Raw genomic sequence first — 26,588 nt, forward strand, 5'->3', positions numbered from 1 at the left:
GTTTGAGTTCAGCAACTGGGAAGGTCAGGTGAGAAGACAGTGAGAAGGTGACTGATCTGGAGTGAGTGGGCCGGGTGGCCCTGGGTTCGACATGCCCACTGGAAGAACAAGCAGAAATGTCCAGTTGGTGGCTGACATTCAGAGCTCAAGGCCAAGACAGGCGAAGCCGCAGGTACACAGAGGGCCTCTGAAGCCACAAACACACTCGAGAGCACGCACGTGGAGGAAATGAGTCCTGTGGTTAGTCCGAGAGATCAGCACTGAGTCACCTTCACTCCGCGGGCCAGGCTGGCCTGGGATTCACCACGGAACCCAGGCAGGCTGGGAACTTGCAGCAATCCTCCTGCTGCAGCTTTTTAAGTGCTGAGATTCCAGGCGTGAGCCACCATGCCCAGCTACCTCTGTTTTAATGTTGTATTTTCTGACTTTAAAAAGGTATTTATTTTAAAGTGCTGCTGTAATTAAGTTTAAAATACAAATTTTAAAAAAATATAAATATTTTATTATGTGCATGTGGAGAAGGGGGATGTGTGCACACCTGTACGAATACAGGTGTCAGGGAGGCCAGGAGAGGGTACCAGACACCTCTGGAGGTGGAGTTACAGGTGGCTGTGAACCACCTGATATGGGCTCTAGGAACCAAACTCAAGTCCTCTAGAAGACCAGTATGTATTCCTCACCCCTGGGCCAACTCTCCAGCCCCCCAGCCACCAACATTTTAAAGATAAAAGAACACTGACACAGAGAGAAGCCAGGTTAGGAAATGAGAAATTGGTTGGAACTTCTGAAGCCTCCAAATGAGAACTCGGGTGCTTTTGCCCTGATACGGCCCACCCTATTCTGCTTGCCGACTGTTTTCCTACCTATTGTTTATTTTGTTTTACTTTGAAACAGGGTCTCCCTGAGTAACCTTGAATTCACTGTGTACTCTAGTTCAGTTAGGAAATAATGGCAAATCTGCCTCCACCTCCCAAGCACTGGGATTACCTTCATGGGCCACCACGCCTGGCTGTTTTCTCAGTTTTTGACTGTAAAATTACTGAAATTAAATCTCAGTTTCATTTAGTAGTTCACTGACAGCAACGGCAAAAAAGAAAAGAAGACAGAAAGAAGGAAGGAAGGAAGGAAGGAAGGAAGGAAGGAAGGAAGGAAGGAAGGAAGGAAGGAAGGAAGGAAGGAAATAATGATCCATTATACAGATTCAATAGAAGAAAAAGGAAGCCATGTTCTTCTCTGTGTTGGATTTTAAAGAAAATTACTCCCATGGGACTTTCTAAATGACTTTATGGAATAAGAATACATTTATAGCTAGTGTTGCTGAAAATTTCCCATGACTGGTTTGAAGTTAATCGTGGAAAAAATAATGACTCAAGTTCTCTGACCTCTAAGCTACTTCCTCCAGCACATGGACTACAAGTAGCAGGCAGTTGATGCACACATGATCAACTCCAAATAACTTTGAATTGAATCATAAACAAAAGGCTAATTTACTAAATATCTCTTTATTTGCTGTAGACAGTGACTTCTGAATTTTGAACCACAGCCTATACTTGAGACCTGCACAGAAGGACTGTTTTATCCAAGGTTCCCATCGTGACTCCAAATTATACAACATCATGTCTTCTGTAGTAGAAAAATGCTCATCTCTCTACACCCACATCCCTCATGCCACCCCTCACCTCTTCCTGAACCTATCACCATGATTCCCGCTTCCTCTCAAGTTCCTACCTATACCCATATGTTTACAATTCTCTTTTTAATGTGTGTGTGTGTGTGTGTATTCTTTTATGCATTGTGTGTGTGTGTGTGTGTGTGTGTGTGTTCACATGCACATGCATGTGTGTACTTGTATGTGGGGACTAGAGGATGACCTCAGGTTGTCATTAGGAATGCTCTCTACTTCTTTTGAGACAGGATCTCTCACTGGTCTGGATCTCATTAGGTGAGTCTAGCTGGCCAGTGGACCCCAGGGATCCCGTCTCTCCCGCCCCAGCCCTGGGATTACATGTGTGCACTACCATGCCAGGCGTTATTATGTGGGTTGGGGGGGGGGGGTCAGACTTCAGATCTCAGGCTAAGATATCTCCCTAGCATTGACTTTACAATTCTGTCAAGACCAGCAGGAATATCACTGGGCATTCTCAGGACTGGTACGGAATTCTAGAGCAGCCCTTTTAAGACCAGCTGTGACTTACCGAAATTGGGTGACCCGAACTGACTCAAAACCGCGGATTCCTCTGTATGCTTCTTTAAGCTTAGAAAGAAAACAAACGACAGTGTTCCGATCTTTGTCCTCGCACATCAAAGAAACAAAATTGGAGCAAAACACAGATGCAAACAACAAATAAACCAACAGCAGATGAGCAAAGAAAGAAGGAACCCTGGGAAGAAGTTATGTGTCAGAACAAATACAGTTAAAATAACAGCTGAGAACACATGCACACAATTTATTTTTGAGGATGCTAGGAGTGTGTAAATGACTAGAGGCTGGGGAGGTGGCTCCATCAGGAATGAGATTACCACAGGAATGAGGACTTGAGTTCAGAATCCCAGCATTCATGTAAATGGAGTATATAGCCACATACTTCTGTAACCCGAGTGCTGGGAAGTAGAGACAAGCAGATCCTGGAGCTGGTTGGTCAACCAGTCTAGCCACTTGGTGAGTCCAGTGGAAGGCCTTGTCTCAAAAATAATAACAATGATAATGTGTGGACACATTTAAATTAGATTAACCAGAAGGTACTTGACATCTGCCACTGGCCTCCACACGTGCACACAGAGACGGGTGGTGTTGGAATAAGGGGAATAGGGTAAATGATGTGGTAAATGTACCAAGATCTGTGCTCTGGCACACTGACTGGTCTACTTCTTACATGACTTCACTATGAAGTCAAGTTTTGTTCAGTAACTCTTCCAGCTTCTAAGAGATGCTTCTTTATGGAACTAATTAAAATGCTGACGATTGAGTTTAGGTTGTGATCATTTAGTATGTGTAGTTAAAAACCATAAAATAGTCAAGGATCCTTAGTACAGCATTCAAATCAGCAAGAAAAACCAAACCCAAGTCAACTGATAGAATCTCAGGAAAACGCTCAAGGAACATCAATTGTGGGCAGAGAGACTAGGGGCTCTGTAAGAACTCATCAAATATAAGTCACTAAATATGTATTAAGGGACGGAAGAGTTGGCTCAGCAGTTAGTTAGGAGCATGCAGAGGGCCTGACCTCCTCTGTTCCCAATGTCCACCCATAGGTCTAGCTCCAGGGGATCTGACTCCCTCTTCTGGACTCTGCAGGTACTGCACTCATTTCACTCACTCACTCACACACACACACACACACACACACACACACACACACACACACTACAAATTAAATACATCTTTAAAAAAATATGTTATTAAGGGTCTAAGGTGATAATTTAGTCAGTAAAGCACTTGTCTTGCATGAAGCCCCAGGACCTACATTAAAAAAACAAATTCAGATGTGATGGTACATGCTTATAATCCCAGCACTGAGGAGGTAGAGACAGGCAGATCACACAGACTTACTAGCCAGCCCAGGTGAATTGGTGAGCCCCAGGCCAAAGAAATCCCTGTCCAAAAGGGAAAAAAGCAGGAGGAGAAAGAAAGAGAGGGGGAAAGAAAAGAAAACACATTTGAGGCTGTTTTCTCTGTTCCCCAGATGTGCACACAGCACCCACATGGGTGACCCCTATATACAAATATGCACACATATAAAATACGGATTAAATACATGTTCTGAATTGAAGAGCATCTGACATTGTGGTTAGAAGGAAAACCCTCACATAATAAATAGTGCTTATGGGCTGGAGAGATGGCTCAGAGGTTAAGAGCACTGGCTGCTCTTCCAGAGGTCCTGAGTTCATTCAGTTCCCAGCAACCACATGGTGGCTCACAACCATCTGTAATGAGATCTGGTGCCCTCTTCTGGCCTGCAGTCATACATGCTGTATACATAATAAATGAATAAATAAATCTTAAAAAAAAATAAATAAATAGTGCTTACTTGATTTTCAATTTCAGTTGTGTAGTAGGCGTATACAGCAGAAGATGAATTCCAAAGCTCCTTGGTAAAAGTTTCATTAATTTCAAAAGTGCCCCAAACCTCTATAGGAAATGGGGAAAATAGATATAATAAATTTCTAACTTGATTTTATCAGCAGTATAAAATTATGAAAGTACAATTCAGAACCCATGGTAGCTATTTTTATCTATTTATTTATTTGTTTGTTTTTCCATATTTCTCAAGACAAGTCACTCAACACTCTGTGTGTGTGTGTGTGTGTGTGTGTGTGTGTGTGTGTCTGTATTTGTCTGTCTGTGTCTGTGTACATGGAGATGGGATGTTTGGTATCTGTCTCAATTATTCTCTACTTTATTTTTAGAGACAGGGTCTCTCACTGAACCTGAAGCTCACGAATTCTGATAAATAAGCTGGCCAAAGAGCCCAGGGATCCTGGAGTCTCTGCTTCGCCCCGTTTTGAGATTCCAGACATGCGCCACTGTGACTAACTAAAGATCCAACCTCAAGTCCTCATGCTTCCACACCAGGCACTTCATTGGCTGAGTCATCTCCTCCGCCCCAACACAACTTCCAAGCTCTATGCTAACTCTCACAAGCCCTATGCTTACCAGCTCAGGGCCAGTGTTCCTCTGTACAGAGCTGGTCTCTCTGTGGACAGCTCCTGCTCACTCTGCATTCAGGTCTAATCATCAGCTACTCTGGAAGCCCTTCTGTGGTCCCCAAATGCAAAATCCTTCTACCTCTGAATTCCATCACTGCCTTTTCCATCTGGCTATACGTGTCTCCCCAGTACTGGTGGGAAGCCCCTCATGAGTACATCGCCTGTCTGAGCCTTCTTTCTATTTCTTGTGGATGGATCAGAAATAGGTCTTCTTCCAAAATGTGGGCTTTCATTGGAATTTGGTGAAAAACATTCTTTTCTTTCTTATATTACAACCCAGCCTCCCCCACGAGCCTGATAGTTCATACATAGTAAGACAAATGCTTTGGGGCTTCTACAAGGGTCTACTCTGGAACTGGGCATGAAGATGGTCCTTAACAGACACATGATGCCATAACATGAATTGCTGTGTCCTGGGAAGGAGAATTGGCATGCTCAGTTAAACTGGACTGCTTCTGGCTCTTCCCTCAGTATTTCCTCGTACCGAAAACCCAGAGCTTCAAGATGACTAGACCAGTCTTTCGGAAGCTCCTCCTCCTCTTCCTCCTCTTCTTCCTCCTGCTCTTTCTCCTCTCCATCCCTTTTCCAACTCCTCTTCCTTCTCTTCTCTCTTCTACCTCTTTGCAGACAGTGTCTCAAACTATAGCCTAGACCGTCCGAGAACTTACTATGTAACCTAAGCTGGCCTCAAACTTAAGGCAACCCTCTTGCCTCTGTCTCCAGAGTGCTCGGGTTACAGACACGAACTCCCACGCTCGGGGGAATTTTCTTAAAGTTCATTAAGGCCTGGAGTCCATGTCACTAGCCTTATCTCGTTCTTCATAAAACAGAAACTTATGTCAACAGTGATTTCCCTAGTCTCTAAGGCTATATACATTGTGTGTGTGTGTCTGTGTGTGTCTGTGTGTGTGTGTGTGTGGGGGTGTGGGTGTGGGTGTGACTTGGAATATATTTGCTGCAATGCAGAGCAGGCCTTGATTTATCTATCAAGTGTTCCTCCTGCATTCACACATCTAGAATCAATGCTGGGAAAGAAGAGAGCAGAGAAGGAAAGCATCCCAGCTCAGGCAGTTGCCCACTTGGATTACAGCGCATCTTTCTAAATCTCCATAGAATTCTGCAATCACAGAGCCGAGCTGTATGTGTCTAGGGGTTGAAATGGCATCCAAACCATCATCTTGTGGTTGGGGATCTGCTGCTCTGAGGAAGCTTTCACTGGGTCTAGACAAATCTAACAGGGTATCTCTGCCTCACCACCACCCTTCAGCATCAGCTGCCCTCAGCCAGGCAGAGCTATATAATACTGTCTGTGTGACATCCCGGGATGAGAGTATTCCAGCCAAGAGGTACTTACTTGCTCTCTCACAGAAATTAACACTCTGGCTGAGGTCTTTGAGAGGGCAGCTACAGCTTGAGAGGGGTCCAGCTGTGTGAAGGTAGCAGTTCTGGGGATCAAGGCAAGAGGGAGGAAACCACATGTAGCTGTCTTCACAGGCACACTCCGGGAACCCCTTCAGGCTTCTGCAGTCTACACAGAGAAAAAGAAACAGAACACAGTTTCACTGTATCTGCTTTCTAAATCAACTTCTCCTCAGTCTTTGGCTCTGACTTGGAATCCGAACCAAGGCTTTCTCAGCAGAAGCTGGAAAGATGGCAGTGTGTTTAAGATATAGAAGTGTCCAACTCCACAGATTCTGAGGTTGCTGTGGAAAATCCTAGCAAAGACAAAAACCCAAATAGTTTGGCTTCGCATCCAAAACAAGGCTACAGACCCCACCGGTCCCCACTGTGATGGAAGACAGGCAGAAGCGCATGGTCACCACATAGAGTTATTGACAGGGTCTAAAGGATATTTGACTGTTATCTCATGGAGTCCCCATTCATTCACATTTCAGCACTCCAGAGGACACCTTCACAGCCACATGGCAGGGCTGGAGACATGATTCAGGGTTTAAGAACTCTTGTTGCTCTGCAGGGGCCTGAGATTGGTTCCTAGCAATCCTGGTGGCCGACAGGTATCTAGAACTGCCACTCCAAGGCATCTAAAGCCTTCTGCTGGCCTCCTCGGGTACCAAGCATGCATGTAGTGTACATATATACATGCAGATAAAGTACTCATACATGCTGAGTATGGTGGCACACTCCTTTAATTCTAGTACTTGGGAGGCAGAGGCAGGTGGATCTCTATGAGTTCAAGGCCAGCCTGGTCTACAGAGCAAGATCCAGGACAAACAGGGCTACATAGAGAAACCCTGTCTTGGGGGGGGGGGGAAACTAATACACAAAAATTTTAAGTGTTTAAGTGTTTTAAAAGCTTAGAAAGGCAGAATGATTTGGAGGTGGGGTAATGATGAAAAATGACTACCAGTCAATGTTGTGCATTTGTTATTTTGTGTTGGACCTGACATGCCCATCAAAAGCCTTCCATCTTAACAGAAAGGTGAAGGGTGAGGCTGGGCAGGGCCGGGCAGGGATGTGAGGGTGAGACAGCCCAGGATATGTCCAAGAAACATACATGGGAGTGTGTAGTGAGTGTTTATAAAACTTTGACATGCTTCTTGGAGCATTTCACCCCCAGAGTTTCTAATCCAACACATGGACTAAAGAATTTTCATTTTTATCCAGTTCCCTGCTCCTGATGGTGGTGGTGATCTGAATATTTTGGGACTCACAGCTTTAGCCAAGTCATTAAACTTCTCTGGGAACCACTTTCATGGTTTGAGTTACCAAATATTTCTTGCTATCTTCTGGATACACACTGGGATTTTGTATCCTGGCTTCATGAGGCTGGATGGGGTCATAGAATAAATTCTGGCCAATAAGATAGGAACAGAATTAGTGTCTTCCATTCTCAGCCCAAGATTGTCATTGGCTGTAAGATGGTCTCCAGGGTTTCATGTCTTTGTTACTCAGAATAGATACATTTGAAGTAGGATCTCATCCATCAGCTTGTACCTGAGCGACAACCACAGACACAGCTCCTTTGCCAACATACAATGCACATGTCCCATTAAGAAGAAACATTAGGTCTTGATGCCACAGAGCTTGTGTGAAATGATCATTTTTCACAGCACAGCCTGTCCACCCTGACTGGCCCGCCCCTCTCCCCATTTACACTCCCAGTCCCTGGAAAGCTAATTTACATGTGGTAGCCTTCATTCTGATGATCTTGCTGGGCCCATGTAAACATGGTGATGGAGACTTCAAATGCTTCAGAAATCTTTTCAGTTCTCTCTTCTCCCTGGGATCCCTGTATGTCATCTGAAGCAACACTTCATACTCCTGGGCTGGAGGGAGAGAGAGGTTATCAGCAGGTCTCTGTGTGAGGGGAAGATCACTTAGCCGTCATCACGTCCTGCTTAGAGCTCCCAGGCTGTCCCTGACACTGGTCACTACATTCTGCACGTCCAGACGTTGACTTAACACTTGCGCAAGCAGACACACCTCACACATGCCTCATACAGACCTCTCCTCCCACTTCTGCTAGGCCAATAGTTCCCATGCTCTCTGTCCTACCCCAGACTCAAGCGGAAACAGGCTTCAACATCCTACTCACACTTCCGTCATACCTTAGCTTTGGTTTCCTTGAAATATCTCCAACATAAACCCCCCAACCTCACCCTTTCCAAAGAACTTGTTTTTTAAAATGTTCCATTAATTAGTGGGAATTTGGGGATTTGCTTGAAATACAAAAGCAAAACACAACCAGACCTTAGCTTATATCTGTGCACACTTACCTCCAGCTACTCATTTCTGTAAATAAACAATTTTCCTTTCATTCCCCAAAGATGAGCCTTCTGTACCTGGGGCTCTGGTGTCCTGGGCTTCCACATGCCAAACCCAATCTTACCTTGGGCCTTTGCATGTGCTAACTCTGTAGCCAGAATGACTGGGTTCAAATCTTGTCTACAGTTCCTTGGGAGTACCCCCAAATGGTGGGGAACAGGGTAAATGTGACCCTGTTCACTTTCCCAGGAGTCAGTGGTACTGACACCAGATAGGTTGGGTTAAATCCTGACTTATAGGCCCTAGCTCTGGGCACCAGTTTCACGGTCTTTAAATAAAGATGACCATGAACAGTCAAAGTGTGAGTGTGATGGTTTAATTTATATAAAAGAACTAAACACAGCCTGGCATAGTGACAGCCCAATAAATAAATAAATACTTGTTATATTTTACTGTCGTTGTTATTGTTGGGGAGATCCTGTTTGTGGCATTCCATATTAAAGTTATTTTTTGTTTCATTTTCCTGAAGAACTGTAGTCTTGCACTGGGGACATGGTTCATGCCAAGCCTAGCACATGGCCGTATGCCATGTAAGTGTACTTAAATGCATTGCATGCCAGAAAGTTTGTTGTGGACTGCTCTAGAACCTAGCCATCATCTGTGTGGGTCAATGTCTTCATAAGGAAATACATTCAGTGCTCCAAACATCGGGTCTGAGTGTTGACATCCACACCAGGACTCATCCCCAAGCTGAGAGCTCTGCGCATTAATTACATTCATAGGTACAAGAGAGGGTGTGGTGCACGATGCCTATCCCCCTTGTCAGCTCGCCTGGATTTGTAGTCACCTAGGAGACACACCTCTGGAGCGGTATTTGAAGGCGTCGTTTCCAGAGAGGTTTAACTGAGAAGGAAAGCCCACCATGAATGTGGATGACACCATTCCAGGAGCTGAATAGAAGAGGAAAGAGAGGAAGCACACTGAGCACCAGCAACCATCCCTAAGCTTTCTGAATGTCGACATGGTGGGACCAGCTGCCTGCCACTCCTTCCTGGCATGATGGACTGCATGGGCTCTGAAATCATGAGCCCAAATTAACCGGTCCTTCACTGCAGTGCTTTGGTAAGACATCTGGCCACAGCAGCAAAAAGACCAACTAGTACACCGTGTCTTTCTTTAATCCTTAAAAACGTCTTACTCAAGAATTACCACTATTCTCACTTTACAGATTTGGATAATTCCATAATATGCCTAAGATCACCTGGCAGTTGCTGGGGTAGGAAGCCTGTTTGCTTGGCATCAGTGTTCCCAGGACCAGGACCTCTTGCAGGGTCTTACCTGGATGTCTGTTCTCAACCACACTGACATCTCCTTTTGTTTTGTTGTTGCCATTTTTCTGCTAAAAAAAAAAAAAAAGGGAAAGAAGATGGCTGTGGTGAAGCTTTGTGATCTCCAAATCACAAGGCCTGTGGAGTTTCCCAGATGACCTGAAATTGCTGATCTAATACCCAAGCCTAGAGTGATAGGAGATGGCTGAGAGAGGCCTTGCCAAGGCTGCTTTGAGCAAAGACCTGGAGGAAGTGATGGAGTCTACAGGAAGAGGAGGCAATGGAGTCTGCAGGAAGAGGAAGTGATGGAGTCTGCAGGAAGAGGAGGCAATGGAGTCTGCAGGAAGGGGAAGTGATGGTCTTTGCAGGAGGCAGGAACAGCATGTGTGCAGGCCAGAGCTATGAATGAGTCCAGCTGTGATGATAAAGTAAAGGACTGGAGAGCAAGAAGAAGTGAGGGAAGGGAGAAGAGTAAGAGGTGGGGATGGAGTCCACAGAGGCAGGTCACGTAGACAGAGGCAGGGCATGTAGACAGAGGCAGGGCATGTAGACAGAGGCAGGGCATGTAGACAGAGGCAGGGCATGTAGACAGAAGCAACTCGTGTACATCTAGCAGACCACAGAAACAAGATTTTAAGAATTGTAGGAAGGGTTGTTGTTGTTGGGTGGTGGTGGTGGTGTGTGTGTGTGTATGTGTGTGTGTGTGCATGTTGCATATACATGGGTATATTAGTGAGTGCACCCATGTGCCCATGGGAAGACCAGAGAAGTTATTGAATGTCTTCCTCTATCACTCTTTAGTTTATCCCTTGGAGACAGGGGTCTCACTACAGTGAATCTGGTCACTGTTTTGGCTAGACTGCCTGGCTCAGTGTCTGTCTGTTTCCACCCCCCTGTACTGGGGTTACAACCATTCCCAGTATTTTTTTTAAGTGCATGCTGAGGATTCAAACTTGGAGCGTCATGCTTCCAGAACAAAAGATCTTCACCACTGCATCAGTTCCGTAGCCCTGATTTTAGCTTTTACCTGAGAGTGATGCGGAGTTCAGACAGGGGGAACACAAGAAAGATTCGCTCTGACTTACTTTACAGAAGCCTTAACCTTGAAGCCATGTTAAGAATGGACAAGCATTCCCCATGCTGAGTCGCCCAACATGGATGCAGGGGGAGGAGTCTGGTCCTGCCTCAACTTAATGTGCCAGGCTTTGTTGACTCTCATGGGAGCCTGCCCTTTTCTGAATGGAGAGAGAGGAGAAGTGTGTTTGTGTGTATGTGTGGGGGGACTGTGGGGGGAGGGGAAACTGTGGTCAGTATATAAAATAAATGAAAAATATTAATTTAAAAAAGGTCTTTTTTTTTTTTTTTTTTTTGCCTTTTGAAAAAAGAATGGCCAGGCACAGAAGCAATGGAAGCATTTCCGGGGTTACCAAGGTTCTACAGGAGCAAGACAGTAAAGCTGCAGACAGAGGCCGCAGTAGTGGGAGAAGTTAGGAATGTCTGACTGCTGCTGGATATATTTTAAAGTAAATTTTAAAACTGGTCGACAGAGGCGACAGTACAAGATTCAAGCATGGCACCATTTCACCCGGGTAGAAAGTGGTGTCGCAGGAAAAGAAGAGTAGGCTTAGTAAGAAAAGTTCAAGGGTTCAGTTTGGGACATGTGAAGTTGAGGGTGTTAGTGCCCAAATGGATGGTGGTTCCGTGAGTGAAGAGTTCAGGACGAAGCATCCGGATGAAAATCCACACTCAGGAATTGTCAGTGAGTTGAAACCATTCAGACCAGGATCCTAGATGAAACCATCGAGAAATCGAGGAGCCCATAGCCGGGGTGACAGCTCAGTTGTCAAAGCATCTGCTGTACAAGGGTAAGGAGCCACTAGAGTGTGGGTCCCCAGAACCTATGTAAATGCTGAGTAGGCAAGGTGGCCTGCCTCTGATTCCAGCCCTGGAAGATGGACACACAGAACAAGCTAGCTAGAAAGAGTCATCATGTCACAGACCTCTGGGCCTGAGAGATCCTGGCTCAATAAATAAAGTGGAAAAACAGTTAGGAAGGATTTCTGCTATCAACCTCAGGCTTCTGTGTGTGTACATATGCCCACACACATGTGCACACACACATGCAAACATACACACTCATAAATTTGCAACAAATACACACACATAGAAAAAAACCCAAGAAATGTAAGTACATTGGCACTTGAGAGACAGAGGTGAGCAGAAGTGACAGATTCTGAAGGTGACAGGAAGGTGGAGAGGAGAGATGGTTATCAAGGGAAACAGGACATGTGCACCTGGTCTACACAAAGAGTTCCATGCCAGCAAAAACTACATGACAAGACCCTGTCCTAAAAAGCATAAAACACTGGGCAGTGGTGGCACATGCCTTTAATCTCAGCACTTGGGGGGCAGAGGTAGGCAGATCACTGAGTCTGAGGCCAGCCTGGTCTACAGAGCAAGTTCCAGGACAGCCAGGACTACACAGAGAAACCCTGTCTCGAAAAACAACAGAAGAGCATAAAACAAGGGAAGGATGATGGCATACATCTATAATCCTCAAAAGTAGGAGGTAGAGGCAGGAAGATCAGCAGTTCAAAGCCAGCCTCAGCTACACAGTGAGTTGGAGACCAGCCTGAGTTGCATGAGACCCTGTACTAAGCAACAACGGGAGAAGAGAAAGGGGGAGTAGAAATGATAGAGAAGGCCCACGGGTCGTTAGTGTCCACCCACATGGCTTTTCTGTGCCCAAGAGGCCATAGCAGAGAATGTGCTGAACTAGACAAGAGGGTTACATTTTGGGGGGAGACCCTCGTTTGCAATGCAGTCATGCGCACTTCAGCGAGATCAAATAGCTTCCTGAAGACCTCACAGCAAACGCCGGCAATCCTGAGAGGAGAACTCAGGACTTCTTATGTGAAGTCCGCCAGCCTCGGTAGCTCAGCTGCCTGCACAGTGACAGATTCTGAAGGTGACAGGAAGGTGGAGAGGAGAGATGGTTGCCAAGGGAAACATGCACACCAACTCACCTGCAGGAAGTCATCGGTGCCCTTGGTCAGAGTGAAAAAAGGGATGAGCCACAGGAATCCAACTCTCATTTCCAGGAGCTCCTTCTGCCTTCACTGGACTGAACATAGACACCCGTGTCTAGTCACCCGGGAGGCAGCGTACTAAAACAAAAATTATGAGCCAAGACTGTAAACAGGTACATTCAACATCAGCCCCTTAAGTTTTACTGGCATTTTCTTTGTCCCAAGAAAATATCCAAGGGTTCTAAGAAGCACAAACACTATGAAGTGCTTAAACTTAAAGATAGCAATCAGCTAGTCTAGAAAGTTCCCTTCTCATTAGCTGATGGAGTCAGCAATAAATTGTTCTTAAGTTTCTACTTATGCTAAATAATTTGGACAGAATTCAACATAAACATTGTGGTGAGTTAAAAGAAAAATGTCCCTCATAGGCTCTGGTGTGTGAACATTTGGGCCCCAGGTGGTGGCGCCGTTTGGGGAGGTTGTGGAACTTTTAGGAGGTCAAGGCTTGCTGAAGAAAGCACATCACGGGGGGAGGGGGGGTTAGGGGGAGGCAGCTTTGAGGAGTTTACAGGCTCACCTACTTCCAGTCTGACTTCTTGTCTGTGTGTTTGTGGGTGAATATATGAGCTCTTAACTTCCTGTTCCCACTGCCTGCTGCCACGCTTCCCTTACCATTACAGACTTCCCCTCCGGACAGTCAGCTAAACACACCCTTTCTTCCTCTAGTTGCCCTTGGTCATGCTCTTTTATCGCAGCCACAGAAAAATAACTAATACAGACATGGTCACAAAATTAATCTTTTATAGCCGGACTATTTGGTGTCGGAGAAAAATCATGCTGACTTACAATTGTTCTGCCTAATACTTAGCTACTAGGCACTCGAGGCCTCCGCATTTTTTCATTTTAATTAAAATCATATTTAAAATTCAGTTTCTCAGATGAAGGCTGTAGCTCGGTGGTAGAGCACTTGCCTAGCATGAAAGAGTTCAGCTGGCAGGAACACAATACAACACACACACACACACAATCAGTTTCTCAGCTGCATTAAGTATACATATTTTTGTCCTCGTGTTTGAGATAGGATATCATGTAGCCCAGGCTATCCTCTAATTCACTACCAGCTAAGGATGACTTTAAATTTCCTAGTTGTACATCCCAAGTGCTAGGACTGCCAACATGTGCCACCAAGGTCAGTGTATGTGGTTCGAGGATAAACCCAGTGCTTCACATATCCTACACAAGCATTCTATCAACTGAAACGCATCCCTGGCTACTGGAGGTGTTTCTAAGATTCACAAGTCACAAGCGGCCAGCATCTACCAGGCTAAATAGCACATCACAGAATACCTCCACCATTTTTGAAAGTTTAACTGGAAAGCAGTGATGGAAGATAAAGGATTATTTCCCTACAGACTTTCAGCATTTCTTTTACAGCTCCATAGAAAATAGTTCTAAAAATGGTTCCCAGACTCAATAATCCACCACTGGAGTAAGTGTACAGATGAGTCTACAGAGTGGGGCTCTCTCCATCACTTACCTTGCTTCTTGGTGAACTTAAGTCTTCATGTGCACACTGACATCTCCACCAGATGCTGCTCTCTGACCTAGAGAGAAAAGGGTCAGGGCTGGGGGAGGACTACTATACTCACGGCTGGTTTTCTAGGGCCGTGTGGGGCTGCTCAGGAAGTGTGGAACACAGACGACATCTGCATCACCTATCCCCTTGGGGGAATGAATGGTCTTCTCACACCCCACCTTCCCGTTTGCCAAAGACTCCTCTTAGATCTTTGGCTGGATGAGTCTGCAGACGGTAACCTAGGTAACCTATGCTTCAGCCACTCTTTTAGGTCTTGGCTTATCTTCTCTAAAGCCCGCTTGCTTCTGCCTGCGTTCACTGTTCTCCAAGCTAAATGGGTATTTGTCTCTGAAGAACAACATTTCAATTTTTTTCTAGCCTGCAGTAACACAACACAACACAACACAACACACACACACACACACATATTTATCTTTCTGTATCAGCATTTGGGGATTGGTCCAGGGCCACTTAGCATACCAATATCTGCACAAACCCCTCATATAGAACAGTAAAGCAGTGGTTCTCAACCTAAGGGTCGCGACCCCTTTGGGGTTGCACGACCCTTTCACAGGGGTTGCATATCAGATATTTACATTATGGTTCATACCAGTAACAAAATTACAGTTATGAAGTAGCAATGAAAATGATTTTATGATGGGGGGGGTCACCAGAACATGAGGAACTGTGTTAAAGGGTCACAGCATTAGGAAGATTAAGAACCACTGAGGCAGAGTATCTGACAGTGACTTAGACACATCTTCCCACAGAGTCCAGGTCATGTGTAGATCACCTGAACACAGTGTGATGTAAGTGCTACGAAAACAGATGTTATATTGCATTGCTTAGGGAATGACAAAAAAATGTCTATGTGTGTTCAGGGTAGACATGTATTACTATCCACTTGATTGAATTAATGGACATTTTATTTTATATATGTATATATATACATACACACACAGCAAAACTGAATTCTTTCCTGAGATGTACTTTGTATACTCTCTCTGTTTCTCTCTGTGTCTCTGTCTCTGTCTCTCTCTCTCTTTGTGTGTGTGTGTGTGTGTGTGTGTGTGTGTGTGTGTGTGTTCTAGTTTCTCTTCTGTTTCTATGACAAAGCACCCTGACAAAAAGCAACCAAAGGAGAAAGCCTACATTCAGGGTGAGTTTCACCCCCTCATTTAACAGTCAAGACAGTCTTTAGCGGACTCTCCTGCTGGCCAACCCAATTCAGACAATTCCTCAAGTGAGGCTTTCTACTCAGGTGACTCTAAGTTACATTAAAGTGACAGTTCAAACTAACTGCCACGCTGTTTTTTGAGTCAAGGTCTCATGTAGCATGGACCTGTCTCAAACTCACTGTGCAGCAATGGACTGATCCTCCTGCCTCTACTTCTGAATTTCTGAGATAATGAGTATGCATAACCAGACCATTGGATATAGCCAAACCTTGGGTACTTTCCTTAGTTTTAATTTATTTCTATTTAATTGTTAAGCTTTCAAGCATGACTAAGTTAATACTTCAATGCAGTCCAGCCCCAGAGCGAGGGGCCGGGGCTACTCCCTCTCCTTTTTCGCCATTTCCAGGAAGATTCTTTTAATTTGAATTGCTAGATATCCTTTTGCTTGTGACTTGTAACCCTGGAGTTGATGAATAGGATAACAGTCTCTGTGCATGTGTGCCCCATCTGTCCCTTCTCTGTGTGCCAAGGACTAGTACTAAATAAAAGCCCTGGCCATCACGTGATTCTCCACAACTCCCTGCTCTCTCCTACTAAAAGCTCTTTCTCCCAGGTGCAGCCTGAGGCTGTAAAGCCAGCTCAGAAAGCCTGGGCGACTGCTCTGAGCATCCTAAGGAAGTCTTCTCTCCCACCTTCTTATTCCCCTCCCCCTTCCTCTGGACGGCCTCTTGGGATTTTCAGAAATGTTTATCAGTGATGCACGGTTGAGGTTGTGTTGGTTGGTAGGCCAATCGTGAATAGATGACCATAAAGAAAGAAGAGAAAGTGAAGAGGCAGCGGAGGAGACACAGAGGGGAAGGGCTGAGACTAGAAGAGGAACATTTAGAAAACCTAGACATCCATGGTTTTCCTAAAGGCTGTTAAATCTTAAATAGGTCCAGCCTAGCTATGGATATTAGTAAAAGTATTCAGCAATGCTCATGTCCAGGTGGATGTATTTCTGGACAATTTCTACTCTAGGTAAAAGATCTGCACACTTAACCTGGTTCTGCAATAAGTGTCTGGTACACGTTTGGGTACCTGTATTAGTCAAAGTTCTATTGTTGTGACAAAATATCAGAAAAAAAAGCAACTTGAGTAAGGAAGACTCATTTTGGCTCATGGCTTGAAGGTATAGTCCATCAAGCAAGGAGGGCATGGTAGCAGGCGCTGAGTTTTCTGGTCACATTGCAGCCACAATTAGGAAGCAGAGAGAGCCTCATGCTGGTGGTCTGTTCCTTGTCTCTGTTTTTATCCGGTCTTGAACGCCAGTCCATGGAATAGTGTCACCTACATTCAGGGGTCTTCTCACCTCATCTAACCTAATCCAGAAGCTCCCTCATAGACATCAGAGTTTTGTCACCTTTCAGGTTCACATCAGTATTAACCATCACAGCGCCAAAGCCTGAGCTAATCATCTTCCACTCTCTGGTTCCTGTGCTACAGGGTTGGATAATTCATTAAATAAAAACAAGAGACCCTAAGGTAGGTATATCTGAACTTCAAATAAGTAATGAATAACATTTTTAGGATAATTTTGCTCTCTGTGATACTTGGAACATTCTCCAATGGCAGGTAACATGAATTTACCTGAAATTCAAATTCAACTGGGTGTCCTGTGTTGGACAAAAAGTCAAAGGAACAGCAATGGCACCTCCAGGTACAGAGTGAAGCTAAACCCCTTCCTTCGCGTATTGACGTTACAAATGGATGCCTATGACATTCTCAGGCTTTCTGTGTCTTTCTGTATTCACCTTTAAGATAAGAGAATCAGTGTCTAATTCCCAGGTTTCATTTTTCTCAGGTTTGTGGATAAATGATTATAGGGTTAGGGGTGGAACAATAAAATTTAGACTCAGTATTCTCCTTAGGAAAAAGGAAAAGGGGAATGGATAGGTCTAGGATATTAATCAGAACAGCTATCCACTACATGTACGTGTACGTGTACGTGTACGTGTGTGTGTGTGTGCGCGTGGGCGGGCGTGTGTGTGTGTGTGTGTGGGGGGGTGACCACACACATCCTGCTTAACTTTGGATTCTTAGACATAAACCTCACAGCATTTTCATCCATTTCCTTCCAAGTCAGAAGGATCCCAGAAACTCAAAAAAAAAAAAAAAGAAAGAGAGAGAGAGAGAGAGAGAGAGAGAGAGAGAGAGAGAGAGAAAGAAAGAGAGAAAGAAAGAAAGAAGTGCCCAGAATCTTTGTGTAATTCCACAAATGGGTTGTCCTTGTCACTGGAGCATGGGTGTTTACATCACATTTCACTCTGGGGGCAGCTAATGCCTGGCAGACAGCTGTGTTGGCATTACCATCTGTGGAAAGGCTTAACCACAGTGGGGGGATGCCCCTCTACTTCCTTGAATTCATTCAAGTGAATTCATTTCTGATAATCCCTGTCCTTTACGTAACCACAAACAATCATCAAAACTTGCTGTTGTGCCTCTGGGGACGGCGGCACATTGTCTCCACGGTCTTTCAGTTCTGTGTTTGTGGACGCTTATCCACGTGACGCAGACCCGAAACTGCTCACACAGACACCCTCCAGTATCTTAAGCAACCATCTAATCTTAGGTACGGTTGAACTCTGGGCTTTTCTGTCTTCAGCGTTCATGGAGTTATACCTTTTCTTCTGTAAATAGAAGCATTCCCCACAGAATGACCTCTCCCCTCTCGGCCTTAAATTGCAAGCCCACGGGTGTGCACACACACGGGGATGACAGAGCAGGGCTCCGCAGAGGACTAAGAGAATCACAGCGGCTCAACCAGGGTTAGGCAGAGCATGTGAACCAACTCAGCTTTATCTCACTTCTCATTCTGTGGGTTTGGGATAATACTTTTGTGGGAGGTGTCTTTGCATAGGAGTTCCCTCCCCCATCCCTGGGGCTGTTTGCCTTTTAGATAGATTTCCTTGTTTATCCTGAAGTGGGTAGATGTAATAGAGAGAATAGTGGGGGGTGGGGTGGGGAGTTCCCGGAAAAGGCAAAAAATGTTTGGAGAGCCTATCAGATTAAAGAACTAAATTTCCGTGAAAAAAAAAAAAAACAACAACGTAAAATTATCTAAAATTTCAGTGAGTGTCCATTTATATATAGACATGACAAAAAAGAGTTGTTTGTTTGTTTGTTTGTTTGTAGTTGTTGCTGTTGTTTTGAGAGAGGATCTCCTGTAGCCGAGGTTAGCCTCCTGTTCACTATGCAACCAAACCTTGAAATCCTATTTCTCCAGCCTCTACTACCTACGTGCTGTGATCACAGATAGGCAGTACCCTGCCCATTATTAAATCAGGGCTCAGAATTGAATCCCGGACCTTGGACCCCACTCTACTAACTGAGCTACATCTCCAGCCCCCCAACCCAGCCCTGCAGAGTAAAATTTTAAGCACATACTTTATACTTTAACATACCTGTGTGTACAATGTGGAAAGAGAGGCCTGGGTGAGTCAGACCAATCCTTGGGTGTGCTGCTTAAATATAAGGTTTTGTGAACTGTCACACGCTCTCTGGAGTCAGCGTCCACCTCTGTGGAGGGATAACACTGGATCCACTCACATCCACTCAGATCCAGGGTCTACGTGCATACCGTCTACTTTCCACTACAGAACACTCATCTAATTATCCTTCCATTCATCCATGCCAGTCACCAGACGTAAGTCTGCAAGTACTGAAGATGTTCACTGGGCTGGTTTTCTCCTCTCACTGGTCCTTAATCCCTGAGCATCTTCTAGATGAGCTGAGAATTCATGGAAAACTAAGGTCTCGGTAGGGAACAGAGATGGAATTTTACCAGTTCTAAGTCTTAAAGGGTCTAAAGAATTATTTAGCTCAGTTGCCTCTTCTTCATGGACATTTTACCAACCAGACAAACTCTGATTTCTTTTTTCAGCCACGGTGAGAAGAGGGTTGCCAATTTCCCGAACACGGTGAAGTACACTGGCTACTAACAGTATAACTCCCTGGACTGCCGTGTTGACAGCTCTATGCATTAAGAGAGAATCTGGGGGGTGAGAAGATGTCTCAGTGGGTGAAGTGCTTGCTGTCAGTGTGAAGACCTGAGTTCTGATCCCTAGTGCCTATGTAAAAAGTCAGGCAAGGCCACACCTGTCTGTAACCCCAGAGACAGGATGATCCCTGGAGCCCACTGGCCAGTCTAGCCAATTGGTGAGCCCTAGATAGTGAGAGACCTATTTTTTTAAAAAGTCATAAGATGCAAATTAACAGAGGAAGACATCAGAAGTCAACTTCTGGCCTCCAGACATGCACACAGGACATGTGCACTCACAAAACACATATGCACATGCATATAACATACACGGGGCGAGGGGTGTGGCAGAGAAAAAGTAAAACCCCCAGGAGCTATGGTGAAACCCGCTTTCGCAAATCCCTGGGGGATGGGGCTGGAAGGTCTGTGTTGCAGGACCCTGATTGATTCTGCTTTCCTGTGTTGTCCTGAACGGCTGCACCTTCAGAGGCCAGTGTGGCCCTCCTAAGGCTGAGTCCTTTCTATTTCCAAACTGAGCTGGTACACAGCGGGTTTTATAACAGCCTGCACGTCCTCTGCCCTTCACTAGACTTCAGCTGGAAAACACCTTCTCCTGTTGCTGGTGATTTCGAACCCAACACACCGCCTATCCCTTCCCAGCAAGGACAATGTTTCTCTAGCCACCTGCCTGTGCTCTGTCTTAGAAGAGCGTCCCCTGAGGATGCCTCCTTGTTTTTAGCTCATCATTCAGGGTTTCAGCTGGACTCCTGCTAGGGCTTATTTCCCTGGGAAAACACATCCAGTTCAGTTACAATGTGAAAGGCCTGACTGCCAGCCTGGTAGCTTGGTGCTCTGTCAACCACTTGTACCTGAAGATTTTCCTTCAGTGACCTGTACAGTGTGAGTTCCCCCAAGCAGTTACAGGGAGATTAATAATCTTGTGGCCAAGTTTCTTCTTCCATCCAAGTCTTCAGCCTTCATGCAATCCACAAGTCACACCTGGTATCATTTCCATCATGTGACATTGTTGACTACAGTAGGTAAAGCCTACAGGTATGGAGACTGGAGTTCAAATCCCCAGATCCCCAGATCAAAACCGGATGTACAGCACAGCCTCTGTGATCCTGGGACCCCTATGGGGAGATAGACCAGAGACGGAGGAGTTCCAGGCCGTTCACAGCACAACTAGCCTGGTGCATACAACAGAAAACAAGGGGTCCTGTCTCAACAGGACAGAGGGTAATGACTGACAGCTGAGGTTGCCCTCAACCCCCACACCTGGGTAATGGCATGTGTACACCTGTACTCCACACACAGACACACATGCACGCACATACTCACACACACACACACACACACACACACACACACACACACACGAAGAAAAACTCTAATTTACAAAATGTTTCCATATATATTGGGTTTTTTTGGTAACCTTGTAAATTACAGAGAATTGTTTCAATTTCCATTTATGGCAAATGAAAAGGGTAGACCTGAACTCCACTTCAAAGACTGTATCACTATTTCCTTAAATCCCCTTTTCCTTGGACTATGAGTCAGTCAGGTTTCATTTCTTGGAGCATGGTTTTAATAACTCAGGATAACAACTGGATCCCCATCTGCATACCTTACAAACAAGTCCCCTTGCTCAGGAAAAGGAAGCATACACGTTTCTCAGTAATCATCCTAGGAAATGTGAGTGTCTCAAATGCAGGAAGAGACTCTGGTTTACAAGGACAAGGGCAGAAAGCCTGGCCTTTTGGGAAGGCTCTGTAGAGCACGTTGTGCCGGGTCTTTGCCTGTGGACAGTTAGATTCAAGCTGCTGCCAATTCCTCCTGACTGACACTCTTTCTTTACTTTGAGACAAGGCCTCTAACTCACCATTCCCCTGTCTCTGATGGAATTACTGGTGTGTGCCACCATGTCAACACAACCCAATCTGAGACCTATTTAAAATAAGGGTAAAATGAAGGTAACCTCTGACCTCATGCTAGCTCCCTAAATCTTGCCTTGTACAATTGTGTGCTGTCTGTATCACAACTTTCTTAAGAGCAAAAGCAAGTTTTTCAGTCACATCCTCCAAGTGGTCATTCTAGAAACAACTATTGCCCAGTGTCACATTGAACCTGGAAATGCTAACAGCATCCACCAAACCTCAGAAGCCTTCAAGACTCCATGCTATGTGCAGAATCAAGAGCGACCTGGAGTCTCCAACTCCGAAGATCTTCCTTTAAGGGCTCCTTCTATAATGCATTCTCTCACGTACCCAAATCCCAGGCCAAGCCAGGACCTTTCCAGGTTAAGGTGAAGGTGCTGTTCCAGAAGGTTCACGTACATACTTTGAATTCTGATAAGTGTAGTCTGTCTTAGTTGGTGTTTCTAATGCTGCAACAAGACATCATGACCAAAAAGCAAGTTGGGGAGGAAAGAGTTTATCACTGAAGGAAGTCAGGACAGGAACTCAAACAGGGCAGGATCCTGGAGGCAGGAGCTGATACAGAGGCCATGGAGGGGAGCTGCTTACTGGCTTCCTTCCCCTGGACTGCTCAGCCCACCTTTTTATAGAACCCAGGCCCAGCAGCTCAGGGATGGCACACCCACCATAAACTGGGTCCTCTCCCATTGATCACTAAGTGAGAAAATGCCTTACAGTTGGATCTCAAGCAGACATTTCCTCAGCTGAGGCTCCTTCCTCTGATGACTCTAGCTCATGTCAAGCTGACACACGAAACTATCCAGTGCACAGTCCAATAACCCTCCAGATGAGGACCCCATTTTCATGCCCTGGTCAGAGGCAGGGATGTCGTCTCATGACACTGTCACCCATTTTTCTCCTGATTTCTTCTCATGCTTTTATTGTTATAATTTTAACACATTTGAATATTTAGTTCTGGAGTTATTTTGTTTTCATGTCAAATTAGGATTTATTTTCATTTCCTCAAAAATGAATGTCCGCCAACCTCTTTCCAATTCGGACAAACTGGCAAGTGATGTTTTTCATTTTCCTTCTTGAATTTTCAGTCCTTAATTATTAATAAGATCAATCATTTTTCAGATTGCTTATTAGCTACTTTTTTTTTCATAAGCCACTATTCCAAGTTTTCTAGCAGACTGCCCATCTTTCTCTGAAGAACCACTTTGAGACCTTTCATAACGCTGGCTCCTGGTTGCTTGTGCTAGAAATATTGGCTCACGGTTTGCCATTCATCTTTTAGGCCCCTGCCTGTGCTGTTTTGTTGTATATGAAAGCTTAAAATGTTCATGAAATCACTCTTTTCAAACACTCTTATTGTATATTTTGAATGTGAGGCTAAGAATTTTTTTCTATGAAGAGATTGTAAAAACACTTTTCCTATGTTTTCTTCTATTACTTTTATCATTATAAATTTAGTGCTTTGGAATCTTTGGTCCTGGGGGTTGTTTTAGGTTTCCATGTACAATGAAGATTAATTTTCATATCTCTGTGAGTTCAAGGCCAGCCTGGTCTACAGAGCGAGATCCAGGACAGGCACCAAAACTACACAGAGAAACCCTGTCTCGAAAATAAATAAATAAATAAATAAATAAATAAATAAATAAATAAATAAATAAATAAAAAACCAAGAAAAGAAAAGAAAAAAGGTAAATTTTCATTTCTTCAAAAATGAATAGCTGGCTATGCCACCTTCATTATTTGACTAAACTTCTCCTTAAACCTGCCTTGAGAACTCTTTATCAACTTTAAAGTTTACATTTTCATATAATAACAGTCTGACAATTATTTTAATCCTACTGATGTTTACATTGTTTCTGTTCAATAGCTACGGAACATACAAGAGTGTTCTATCCCTGAGCAATACGACAGTAAGTATCTTAACAAAGAGAACTTACTCAAGCATGGTGCTACACATGCCTGTAATCCCAGGACTGGAGATATAAGGCAGAAGGATTGCTGCAAGCTGGAGGTTCGCCTGGTCTACATGTGGAGTAGCCTGGTCTACATATGGAGCCCTACCCCCCAACACACACACACACACACACACACACACACACACACACACACACACACACACACACACACATCCCATTCCTCAGCCTAGCAAGAGAAAAGTTCTGCAATGGGGATGCTGCCACTGTTTTTTTGTTTTTTGTTTTTTTTTAAGACATCTATTGCCTTCTGGAAGAAGTAAGAAGTGTGGGGCTTCCAGCAAATATCACATCCACTTGTGAGTGATGTGAGTGTTCATAACTGAATTTACAGGACTCAGCACGCATCTTCCCATTTTCAATTTTAATCCTCATCGACACTGCATTACAAAGCAAGCCTCCAGCTTCTGAGAAGAAAAGCCAAGCAACTTACTCAAGGCTTCAGGACTTGCCCAGCCATTCTTATCAGAGAGATAGATTTTAATTTCGGTTACAGTTGGGTGAATAGTAAAGTTCTTATAATGAAATTAGGAAGACTATAACAAAAGGCTTGTGTTAATGTCATGACTCATTGTAAAATGTACTCCTCTGAATGTTTGCTGTTTTCTCTTCTGTAATCTCGTGTGTGTGCTTGTGTGTGTGTGTGTGTGTGTGTGAGAGAGAGAGAGAGAGAGAGAGAGAGAGACAGAGACAGAGAGAGAGACAGAGACAGACAGAGACACAGAGACACATAGAGAGAGACACACAGAGAGAGCTATTATCAGATTTTTCTTAATGGGAATTGCCATGAAAAAGCCAAGGCTGCTACTTCTCCACACTCCCTCCCACCTGACCTTCTGTTCATTATTATTATTGTTGTGTGTGTGTGTGTGTGTGTGTGTGTGTGTGTGTGTACATATGTATGAGCAAGAGTGTATGATGAAAGGGGGTACATAAGTGCCACGAGAATGTCTGGAGGTCAGAGTCAACTTTGTAGAGTTGGTTTTCTCCTTCCACCACTGTTTGGTCTCCAGGAATCCATCTCCCACCATCTATCTGAACCATCTCATCTATCTGCTGAGCACATGGCCAGCCCTGGACCTCCTGCTTCCTCTTTCTCCAGCACCTTTCTACTCTTTTGCTCTGACACGAGAGATATTAACACACAATATCAAGGTCATATAAGTGACTCCCTTCCTGTTGGTTAGGATAGGTAGCTCAGGCTGGCTTTGAACTCTCTGTAAAGTCAAGAATGACCTTGAACTTTGGATCCGTCTGCCACTACCTCCCAAGCACTGGGATTACTGGCTTGTGCCACCATGCTCAATTATAAGTGAAATTTTTTTTATGGAAAATAAAAATCATGAATTTTTAAGGCCTGTGAGGTAAAGTGTGGTTGGTATATCATTTTATATTTACTTGAGGAAGGACCAAGGAGAAACAATTGTAAAAGTCCATTGTTTTTCTAGTGGTCACCAAGGGAGTTCATTTGGTAGATAACTTTTGGGCTTATACTGGTTTGGGCAAGACTTCTCATCCTACCGTGGAAATAAACTAATTGTTTTAGCTACTTAGGGTAGCAGCACACACTTCTGAGCCCATCACTTGGAAGGAGGATAAGGAGTTCAAAGCCAGCCTGGGCTACATAGTGATTCTGGGACCAGCCTGAACTACATGAGATCCCACCTTGAACAAACAAACCCAATAAATAAAATCCAATTTAATCTTTTCAAGCATGGTTGGATTTTAAGAGAGTCTGCATCATTGCTTGTTAGATACAGCCAAACAACTGGTCATGTTAACAGGCTTCCCGGATGAAGCTCTCATACACTAGTCAGCTGAACTTCCCAGGCAGATGGTGGTGGCCTGCCCTGTCCTGGATAGAAGAACTCTTGGCTTTCAGCTGGAAAACCTAGCATTTGAGACTGAGAAAAATCGTCTCAAGTTACACCATGAGGAAGGGACAGAGCCCTTTTGTTTCTAATAGCGGCTTCAAGGACAGACACTCTTCCTTGTTTATCTTTTCAGGAAATGAGATGTTGAAATCAGAATATTCCCCACAGAGTAAACCACAGCTTAACCCCCAGAGCGGGAACCCTAAAAAAATCAAACAGTTATTAGCTTACCTGTGACGCTCCTATCTTCACAGCACAGCTGAGCCTTTCTCCAGTGCTCCCCAACCACTAGCGCACTGTTGAGGGGTGGCAGTGAGCAGCTATGGGACCCAGGGCAGTCCGGGCAGCCTCAGGTCCACTGATGCATCAGCAGCTCCGGCCAGGTTACTGCCTCCTCCGCCTGCAAACCCCAGGACACACCCCCTGCGGGAGGAAAGCAAAGGTAGTTTCCACTCTCTCTCCCTCCTCTCAGAGCCAACATCAGAGCTGGTAAGACAAAGAGTTCAGACACCAAAGACTTACTGCGGCTGCCACCAGAGCTGGGAGGCTCAGTATGGGGACAATATGTTCTTGGGCGCGCAGATAGGACCCTACAAAATGCCACTCCCTCGGGCGCTCCTGTCCAGCTTCTGGACACTCAAGCGTCACACCTCATAGAGCTGAAGGAAGGCAGTCCTCCCTGTGGAAGTCCACCACAATGACCTGATGCAGATGAGTTCTGCGGCAGGTAAGACGTTTTCTTTTCCAGCCTCACTCAAGGCTGAAGAATCACCATACCGCTTTCCTGGATGGAGGACTCCCGACCTCCTGTGGCAAAGCGTGGACAACAGAGGATGGCAGGGACACGCCAAAGGGGAATGGCGTTTAATGAGGATTGGTTTCCTGTCTAAAGTTTCATCCGATTTAAAAACTGTGATGGGTCGGCTCTCTCGCATTGATGAGCACACTGGCTCATGAACTGCTTTGTGGTAAAGTAACTACAGATACAAACAGCCATATCTAAATCTCTCAGGGAACATTCTGGGGACACAAATATGCTTCTCCAAAACGTCAACAGAAAAGAGGAAACTATGCCCCTGAACTCAGTGAACTTCCTCATGCCATTTTGCTTTTTAAAAAAAAGCAAATGCACATTCTACAAATGTCTTGAGGTGGTTTACAGTACAAACAGAAGAACAACATAGTGTTGGGCAAAAATAAAGAACCATGAAGTGGGAAAGTTATACACAAGTACATGAACCGTAT

At 44.8% G+C, this 26,588-nt stretch overlaps 1 protein-coding gene across 10 annotated transcripts in view; it reads right to left on the reverse strand.

The window, feature by feature from the left end:
• The window catches only part of Adgrf1 (adhesion G protein-coupled receptor F1), a 50,234-nt gene extending 23,921 nt beyond the window's left edge, over nt 1-26,313 (reverse strand). The window contains exons 1-10 of one of the 10 annotated variants that reach the window (XM_042266233.2): nt 25,866-26,121; nt 25,575-25,766; nt 14,328-14,394; nt 12,788-12,928; nt 9,772-9,832; nt 9,294-9,383; nt 7,851-7,994; nt 6,062-6,235; nt 4,029-4,129; nt 2,196-2,254 (exon numbers count right to left, since the gene is read on the reverse strand). In XM_042266233.2, the coding sequence (XP_042122167.2) occupies nt 2,196-2,254; nt 4,029-4,129; nt 6,062-6,235; nt 7,851-7,994; nt 9,294-9,383; nt 9,772-9,832; nt 12,788-12,856 (698 nt within the window). In that variant the 5' untranslated portion in view covers nt 12,857-12,928; nt 14,328-14,394; nt 25,575-25,766; nt 25,866-26,121. Of the gene's footprint in view, nt 1-2,195; nt 2,255-4,028; nt 4,130-6,061; nt 6,236-7,850; nt 7,995-9,293; nt 9,384-9,771; nt 9,833-12,787; nt 12,929-14,327; nt 14,395-17,173; nt 17,215-21,829; nt 21,914-25,574; nt 25,767-25,865 lie in introns of those variants that run through there. The other 9 variants (XM_042266234.2, XM_042266232.2, XM_076557833.1 and 6 more) reach the window with 9 other exon arrangements.
• Between the last annotated feature and the right edge of the window lie 275 nt (nt 26,314-26,588).

Source organism: Peromyscus maniculatus, chromosome 21 (assembly GCF_049852395.1).
Source record: "Peromyscus maniculatus bairdii isolate BWxNUB_F1_BW_parent chromosome 21, HU_Pman_BW_mat_3.1, whole genome shotgun sequence".
Lineage (NCBI taxonomy): Eukaryota > Metazoa > Chordata > Mammalia > Rodentia > Cricetidae > Peromyscus > Peromyscus maniculatus.